This window comes from Macaca nemestrina, chromosome 14 (assembly GCF_043159975.1).
Source record: "Macaca nemestrina isolate mMacNem1 chromosome 14, mMacNem.hap1, whole genome shotgun sequence".
Taxonomy (NCBI): Eukaryota; Metazoa; Chordata; class Mammalia; order Primates; family Cercopithecidae; genus Macaca; species Macaca nemestrina.
The window spans coordinates 6,326,403-6,335,749 of record NC_092138.1 but is presented as its reverse complement, the minus strand read 5'-3'; the positions used below and the strand labels follow the sequence as shown (position 1 = coordinate 6,335,749).

Sequence of the window (9,347 nt, the reverse complement as noted above, 5' to 3'; positions counted from 1 at the left end):
TAAAGTATTTTACTTTTTAAAAACTCCAATCTCATGACAGATTATTCTGCTTTTTTTCTTTGAGACAGGGTCTCACTCTGTTGCCCAGGCTGGAGTGCAGTGCTGGAATCACAGCTCATGACTGCCTTGACCTCCCAGGCTCACATCATCCTCTTGCCTCAGCCTCTCAAGTATCTAGGACTACGGGTGCACACCACCATGTCTGGGTTTTATTTTTTGTAGACATCAGGTTTCGCTATGTTCCCCAAGCTGGTTTCAAACTCCTGATCTCAGGCAGTCCTCCTGCCTTGGCCTTCCAAAATGCTGAGATTACAGGTGTGACCCACCATGCCCGGCCTTGTATTTCTTAATCAGATGCTTTCCCCTAGTGGTTTCCTCAGGAAGGGCTCAACAAGAAGTATTAAATTCTAATTTTAAATTGTTTTTCTATAACCTTGTTATCTGAAAGACTGCTTTGTAGATATAAAATCCTTGAATCGTATTTCCTTCTTCCTTCAAATCTCTAGAAAATGTTGCTGTCGAGATGACTTATTTTACCTGTGTTCCATCATCCTTAAGCTTCCTACTCCTCTTCACTAGGAAATAAGTAAGGAAATTAAATTTAAGCATCCTCCATAGCTTAACCCGTACTCTGAGGTATACGTTATGAATGTTTTTATTTAAGTCATCACAAGGACAGTGTTCTGGAAAGATGCATGGAGATATTTCAGATTTAGATGTTGGACATCTCCATCTTCTGGGACTAAGGTTTTATGTCCACAAGGAAAGACGGCATGAGGCCCACACATCAGATGATTATTATTTCATAGACTTAAAGATACATCTTCTCCACCCACATTGCAATATCTCTAATATTGGAAGACATCTTACAGCATAATACAGGTAGAATTATTTTCTTCTGGTACATTAAAAAAAGTACACATGGTACAATTAGTGAAGTACTGAAATTGATGAAATACTGGTGTATTTTCTGTCCCAATTTGACCCAAAGCCCCATTTTTCCAGAGTTAGAATTTAGTCATAGACAATAAAAAGGTGGTGTGGTTCTCTTCTTCCCTGTGGATGTCCTGCTGAGTGGAAATGGGCTCCAAATGGTCTCTACCCTGCTCGCCCCAAGCCACCGCCTTTTAAAACACAGACTCGTCGGTAGAGCGCTCTGGGAACGTCCCACTCTGTGCAAGAGAAACTTGTAACTTGGTCCAGATTTGAGATGACTGTACTTTCTCAGCATTTTGCTTCAGTTTGATCCAAATTTTACTGTTTCTAGTAGACATTTCTTTGTGGTATATATTACTGGATTATGGTCACTCTATAATTTTAACATAAAAATTTTACTTTTGGTTCTTTTTGTTTACAATGTTGGTTTTAAGGATTGAAGTAATGTGCCTGATCCGCCATCTTTCCCAGAAACTTATGGTCATATTTTCAAAAAGTTTATTACAAACATGATTTTGATGTTGCTATTTTGACTTAGAAAGTATTATAAAAGAAGCTGAAAAGTTATTGTTTATGAAAATAATGGCCATGATATTTTTGTAGTCCTATGAGGTCAGCAGGAACCTAGGAAACCTCAGATACCATACATTCTTTGGTTGGATGTGAAAAAAGGAACTAAGAAATTTAGTTGTTTTCTAAAATAAGACAAAACAACACACAGATATTACTACCCCAGTGCAAAAAAGTTAAAAATAAGACACTATTCTGTTGGATATATTACATATGCAAATAGACTAATAATCAGGAATGTAGGTTTATTTCATTAAAAAATAAAACAAAACAAACCAGACTCATCCCCCAAAGAGTACTTTATCCTTTAAAGCAGCAGCAATCACAAGGCACATATGTACAAAATACCTCAAGCAAAATAGAAACTGAACATTCAAAAAACACGTGTTATTTAAAAAGATGTTGAAGACCATTTGAGTAATATGAGCATAGATTATAAAAATGGTAATTTTATTCTTCTACCTTTAACAAGAGAAGGAATGATGGTGTAATATTTATATGCTATCTTGTGGCACATATAACAAACCTTTATACCACGTAACCTGGTTTGCTAAACAAAAAACAGGTGAAGTACTGCTTAAAAATGGTATTTTTAGTGCTTTCACATCTTTTGTAGATATCGGGAATCTGTAAGCTGAAAAGAAAAATTATCTTTTTCCTTAGCTTAGAAAAAGCTACATGTCCCTAGGGAAACCCACCATACAGAAAAGGAATACATTTGAGATATTCTCAAATATAAAGGATATGATTTATATTCTGGGATCAACATAATAACCAATCCTCTTCCTAAAACAGATTAGAGGTGAACATATAAGAAATGTAAAGAAAGGTCAATTATATTAAAATAAAATAGCATCTGATTTAAATTATTGCTCACTTAGGAAGTATAATGAATATTCTCTGGCTAGGGATGCTCAGTTTAGAAATGGTGTGACATCAATATTTAGTGTGTACAAAAGTTCTAGGATTCAAATACAACGTAAAGTTTATAATAATCACACAAAAAGTGTTCCTTTTAGCCACCATTTAGCTTCACACGATGAAGAGTGGAAAATCTGTGGTTTAATTAGATCTTCAACACAAATTTGTACCACATACGTTGAAGTGTTCCTCTCAGCTTTAATGCTGCAGTCATTTCTACATGAAATAGTAAGGAGTTAAGGAGTGCTTACTGTATCATTACTGTTAGAAGGGAGGGAAGAGACACTGAAGCTCCAGTTTTAAACGACAACAAAAGAATACAAAATACTAGTATAAGAAAACATTTAAATAGTACTAAATGCACAATTTAAATATCAGTTATACACTGTCATTAGTTTTCCTCTTAAAAAAATCAGTTCCTGGGCTTTTAGATGTGTTTTCTTTTTAAAAAAATAAGCATCCTTCTCATGGTCAATTGGTCCATATTGACATCATTTGGTAACAATCCTATCAAAGATCCACATGTTCTTGCTCTCCTTCAGGCCCCTCCTTGGCCAGCGGGAGTCTTGAGTCCTGTCTGCCTATTGTGTGGCAGGAGGCCACGGTCCTGGGACTGTCCCTAGAGCAGGACGGCCTGGGCCACCTCCTTGATGGTGGACGCAGCTCTCTCCAGTTCTTCTGCTGTTTGTTCCACCGTGACCACAACCCGAATGCTGAGAACAGTAAAGGACACAAAGAATTATCTTTGTGGGCCAGGTGCGGTGGCTGACGCCTGTAATCCCAGCACTTTGGGAGGCCGAGGCAGGCAGATCATGAGGTCAGGAGATCGAAATCATCCTGGCTAACACGGTGAAACCCCAACCCCATCTCTACTAAAAATACAAAAAAATTAGCTGGGCGTGGTGGCGGGCGCCTGTAGTCCCAGGTACTTGGGAGGCTGAGGCAGGAGAATGGCGTGAACCTGGGAGGCAGAGCTTGCAGTGAGCCAAGATCGCGCCACTGCACTCCAGCCTGGGTGACAGAGCGAGACTCCCTCTCAAACGAAAACAAAAACAAAAACAAAAAACACAACGAAAAAACAAAAAAGAATTATCTATATGAGGTGAGGACCTGCACTCACAGTCAGCCTGAGTTTGCCTGAGAGTCAAATCCACTGTCTCCTATTTTTGTAAACAAACCTCTCTTGGCAGTTGGCCTGTCTATTCATGTACCTGCTGCCCACAGCCGCTTTCTCACTACTGTGGCAGGTAGGTTGCTGTGGCAGGGACTCTGCAACCTGCGGGCCTTGGCGTACGCCACCAGTGCACACCCAGTTAAGAGTGAGATGCCGTGGGCTCTGCCTCAGAGGCTGGGAAACAGCATCCTGTCCATCATGTACTGCTTCAGGCAGTGCCAGGCACAAAGCAGGAATTCCATCCTTCTCAAATCAACCAGAGTTTGATTATACATATTTATGTCAATAGCAATGTGAAAGCTTTGTAATACTCTAAGGTATGGCAGAAATGTTCAAGTTTTCAGGAAATCAAAGAAATAATAGCTTGAAAGGACAATGCTACCTCTGTCTCCTCAGTTCCCTCTGCAAACATCTGCTTCCTGCATGTGACACATATTTATTGAGCTGTACTATGCTGCGCATGGAGTCCCGAGGGCACAAAACCAGCATGGCTCCCGTCCTCATGCACCTACAGTCTTACTAACAAGTAAACGTAGGATGTAGGATTATACCTTTGGGTAAGTGCAATAAAAGATGAAGGGAGCAGCCCAGGCTGGAGTGCAATGGAGTGATCTCAGCTCACTGCAGCCTTCACCTCCCGGAACCAGGTGATTTTCCCACCTCAGCCTCCCAAGTAGCTGGGAGCACAGGCGTGCACCACCATGCCCGGCTAATTTTTACAGAGATGGGGTTTCACCATGGTGCCCAGGCTGGTCTTGTACTCCTGGGCTCAAGTGATCTGCCCACCTCGGCCTCCCAATGTTGGGATTACAGGTGTGGGCCACTGCGCTTGGCTGAGAAGGGCAGGGTCTTTAAGGTGCTTTGAGCTGCTACCACAGTGATCTTCCAAATCCTGATCTGGCGCTCCAGGCCAGCAGAGCATTCAAACTCTCCGGTGGGCTCTCCTGCAGCCTCCCTGACTTGGCACCTGGCCTCAGGACCCTTCTCTCCAGCTCTTCTGCAGCTTCCAGTCTGCACTCCCACATGAACCTGGAGGTCTCCAAGCCACTGACAACCCTGAGCAAAGCACACACCACCGCATCTGATGGAAAGCCACGATGCCCACCCACCGGACGCCCGACACACACACTTCTCCAGGCTTGGTGTAGACATCACCTGCTCTCAAAAGCCTGGGCAATGAATGCCCCAGGGCAGAACTGACCATGTCCATGCCCCCTGCAGTGACTGCCTGGCCCAGTGTTAAACATTCGTCTTTTACTTTTGGTGTTTTTTCTTGATGCTGCAGCTTTTCCCCACCGTTGCTTGGTTTTCCCCAAGTGTTAGTGAGTGTCGCTGACTGAAGGAGCAGCAGGGAGGTGTGCCCGCCCCCACCCAACACTGCCGATCGTCTCTGCAGGACAGTCCTTGTGGCAGAACTCCTGGTCCGGCACGTGCCACCTTTCAGATGTGGCAGATATGAGCTGATGGAAACTCAGTTTGCCCGAGTTCATTCCTGGGCTCCCAGACATTTCTCTGAGTTAACTGAGAGGGTACTCAGTGAGTCCTCGGGAGCTTTTCAGTTAAAATTTAAAACACTTCTAGTTTAAGAGCAGAAAACAGGTAATGTACTATATTTTAATGACACATATTCTTCCTTAGCCTATGATAGTCTTTCAAAATTTTTCAAAAGATAATGTATTTCATAGAGCTCAGAGCAGGGGAAAAAACTAAGGTCATATTTGAATGTCACCGACCTGGGAGGAGGGAGACACTTCTCTTCCTTCTCCAAGTAGCGCGCCTGAGTTAATGCGATACTTCTGTTCATGCACTGCAGGAGGAAAAACAACATGTCAGCAACCTGGACTTCAGACACGGCGGTAATTAAACTGGGCGAATGCTGAAATCCTGCAATGGTAGCTTTAACTCACTTTTCCAATCATAATTGCTAGAAGATATCACCAAGATGCTACACCACCACTTTGGCAGCAATGTCCACAGAACTTTCTGCGATGACAAATCCCTCTGTTCTGTAGTGCCCAGCAGTCGCCATGAGCACTGTGTGCCTGCTGGGCACAGGGAGATGTGGCTGGTGCTACTGAGAGGTCACAGTTGTGCCTTTTATTTCCACTTAGTTTAAATTTAAACAGCCATAGATAGCTAGTGGCTACCATTTAGACAAAGCAGAGTTAGAACATGAGGAAATGGTGCGAGCAAAGTCCTGCAGGCTGGACTTAAGACCACCACCACCAGTAGGACTGTGTCAGAGAAAAACCATTGCACTTCAGATATTAGCAAAAACGATGTCCACATGTGGCATCTGGGCATGGGGCCGCTGGGCACTGCAGACTCTCGCGTTAACAAAGTTTTACACAGCTTTCCTACATATTAACCATCTGTCAACATTAAGAAAAAATGAAAACAATCTCTACTAAAATAAAGAAAGCATAAACACCAGAGCAAGGTAATAGGCTACAGTGTTTTCTTTCTGGAGTGATGAAAATGTTTTGGAATGAGATAGTAATGGTTGCACAACCTACTGCATGTATGATACTAAAAGCCACTTAACGATATACTTCAATAGGGTGAATTTTATGGTATGTGGTATGTGCGTTATATTAAAAAAAAGTAGCAACAGAGCAAAGGCCAGTGTAAAGGAAAGAACAACCATTCCACGTGTCTGGCAGTAAAGGTATCTGCCTGAAGAGGGGTCACGTCATAGGCTGCGAGGAAGAGATGGAAAACCCATACCAAGCAATGACAGCCTCCCGCTGACTCTAGGCTCTGCAAGTGTGCCTGGAAAAGTGAACTCCTGCAAACATCTGGACTGGCTATGTTTCTAGCCCTGGCTGGTTAAGAGACACTATAAACAATAGCTCAGTTTGTAAAAACAGTGTCCTATTGAGCAACTCAAAATAAACTTGGCAAAGCCTCTCGGATCTGCGAAACTTAAGTAAGAGTTATGGCAGCATGGTTCTTTCCTCTCCTTCAAATACTGAAAAGATGAGGCGAGTGGGACGAAAGATCCGGAAGATTTTACAAATGGAAGGTATGATGATGCACAGAAGTGGGATATATATAGATATATAAATGAAGTTTCTAGATAGTATTCTGTTCCCTACCCCAGACTGTTCTCTTCTCACTCAACTCGCAAGAGGATTTCCTTAAGAGAACCAGTATCAAACCAGGCCCACAGACAGGAGTTTGAGATCTGTGAGCTGTCCACAGACTTTTCACTTCCTCTTTCGTTACGTGGCTAATCCTTGTAAGCACAGTATTTTAACACCGAGTTGCTTCATTCACACGTTCTCCTCTGCGTCTCTCTTTGGTACAAAGCAGTAATAAGACTTTAGCTGTTGCTATCTAATGAAAAGAGAACACAGGTGGATTTACTATGCAATGAATACACTGGCATCTGAAGGAGGCGACTGTCCCTCATCATGAAGCATGTGTGGACAACTGTCCCGATGCAGTTCGAGAAGAGACTCAGTGAGAACGGCGGAGCCATCACTCAGACCCAACACCGGCGTGTGCAGCTCATGAGCCTGCTCTGCGAACACAGCTCTCAGCTGTCCCGCTGGGGCAAGTCTATTGAAAACAACAAATTCACCTGCCTCATGAAGGTAACGAAATGAATGGGAATTTTACTGGCTTGTCCATTTAGTATGTATTTAAATTATACATTTGTTTTGGTTTTCCATTTGTATGAGAACTCTAATCACAAACACGTCATGCTTAGTTTTGTGTTTGTATGTATTTAAGGAATGTTACAAACAATGAGGTAGTAAAGCAGGCAGTGGGATGTTTTCCCTGTCGAGAGAGTCTTCATGTCCACAGAGGCATTCCTGAGGGGACATCAGCTGCATTTCCTCACCTCACAAGATAAGCAGCTCCAGCCTGATCATTCATAATCTGACACGTTTCTTTAGGAAGCTCAGATCCTGGGGCTTGTTTTATGTTTTTGTTAATGTAACTGACTCTAGAAGGCCACAAATTTTATGAAGTTCTCCACAAATCTGTTATTCCAGATTATGTAGCTCAAACATTTGGGACATAGGACAGCTGAAGCCAGGTAGGCAGCAGAGGCTGCCCGCACACCCGGTCTGTATACTGCACAGCCACGTGGCCTAGAAGAGCCTGCCTGAGAGGCTGTATAGGCAGATGAGGCTTAGGACAGGGCCTGGCCTCGGAAAGGCACATGATAGGTGGTAGCTGCCATTATGACCCCAGAAACCTGGTAGCATCGCTCATAGCTACAGCCTCTGGACAAGGAAGCAGAATCATGCCCATTTGCATTCTCAAATACATACTAGGTATATGTCAGACTTTTCTAAAAGCAGCAGCAGCAGCAGCCCACATAAAAGTCCAGATCCTTCTGAAAGCAGATGTCCAGCATCCCAGGACTTGGAAGAGGGGAGCAGGGTGGGTGGCATTCCACTGCCCCTCCTGAGTCCTTCCTGCCTAGGTTACTCCGCTGCTCTTCCTCCCCCTTTTAAAGAAACTTCTGTTGTCCCTGCATCACTGTAAACCCGCGTGCCCAGGGCAGGAAGCACTCTGGAGGGGCAGTGCTGCCAGATGAAAATGGGCAAGTGGTTTCCCTGGTGATGTGTTTCTTAGACAATTAGTAGTAAAATAACTTTTGGAAGACACAAGAGCATCCTAACTTCAGGGTGACTGCGAGTGGACTGTCCCTGAGCTGTGCTGTGGGGACAGCCAGCTGTCCAGGAATGTGTGCGATGCCCACACACAATGCCTCCCCCAACTACACATAGGAAAGCCTGGCTTTGTAAAACGGTGAGCAAGTGAGTTTTCTGCAAGGCTAATTTTTCAGAGGAGAGGCCAAGTATATTTAAATGCAAAGTGGTACAAAACAGAATAACTTTGGAGGGAGCCACATACTGACCCAATGGGAGGGCCTGCTGCCCGTTACCATGGCCAGAAGCTAGGAAGGACCTGGAGGATTAAGATTCCATGTCCAGAGTGGGTCACCAGCATCTTCCTTTCTACTCTCTTCTCTCAGGGCAAACAGACTTTTCTTAAAAAATAACATTAAAAAATTGCTTGGGGCAAGGGCAGAAGTGGTGTGGGGGGATTTCCTCAAGTAAATGGATACTTACTTGATCTACAATTTCCTGAAGCAGTCTGACATCTTGCTCGCGAGACCCAGTGCTCTCTTCCAGTTGCAGGTGAAAGGCTGGAGAAAGGGACTCCCCCACCACTTTTAATCCAGAAATCCTGAAGAAGGGAAACACACACACAGCCATAAGTTCCTTCCAGGCTCAAAGATCACTCACGGAGAAATAATGTTAGAAGTCCACAATGTCAAGGCACAGTGAATGTACAGAAGCTTGCGACTGACGGGAAGCATTATTCCAATTCCAGCAAAGAAAGCAAAGCGAGGCACCCTGGCGGTGCTTCCTCCTCTAAAAAAGTTTGCCTGTGATGTGGCTTCCTGAGTGCAGGACTGGGTCTCATGGCCCCAGCCTCCCAACAGGGAGTCTGTGCACCGTACTCCCGCCTGGGCGCCCCTCCTTATAGGTCCTCTGGGCCCCAGCTTGGTCTGTCATTCCCTTGCCATGTGCTCCCTCGCCCCTGATGTTTGTTCTTCCCTGTGCTGGCTGCACATGCTGGGGCCCAGCTCCAGCACTGCCCGCTGCTGGGGCCTTCTTCATCACCCACTTTAGGGAAGGCTCTGCTCCATCATTTGCTATTTTTCATCCTGTCTGGATCCTTCACAAGCTACTCACTACAGTTTATGTTATGCTTCCTT

At 44.2% G+C, this 9,347-nt stretch overlaps 1 protein-coding gene across 1 annotated transcript in view; it reads right to left on the bottom strand.

The window, feature by feature from the left end:
* Positions 1 to 1,736: 1,736 nt before the first annotated feature.
* LOC105498841 (serine palmitoyltransferase long chain base subunit 1) overlaps positions 1,737 to 9,347 on the bottom strand; it is a 74,601-nt gene continuing 66,990 nt past the window's right edge. Inside the window, exons 13-15 of the mRNA XM_011771193.2 lie at positions 8,695 to 8,812; positions 5,335 to 5,408; positions 1,737 to 3,140 (exon numbers count right to left, since the gene is read on the bottom strand). Coding sequence (XP_011769495.1) covers positions 3,047 to 3,140; positions 5,335 to 5,408; positions 8,695 to 8,812 — 286 coding nt within the window. The 3' untranslated portion in view covers positions 1,737 to 3,046. The remainder of the gene's footprint in view (positions 3,141 to 5,334; positions 5,409 to 8,694; positions 8,813 to 9,347) is intronic.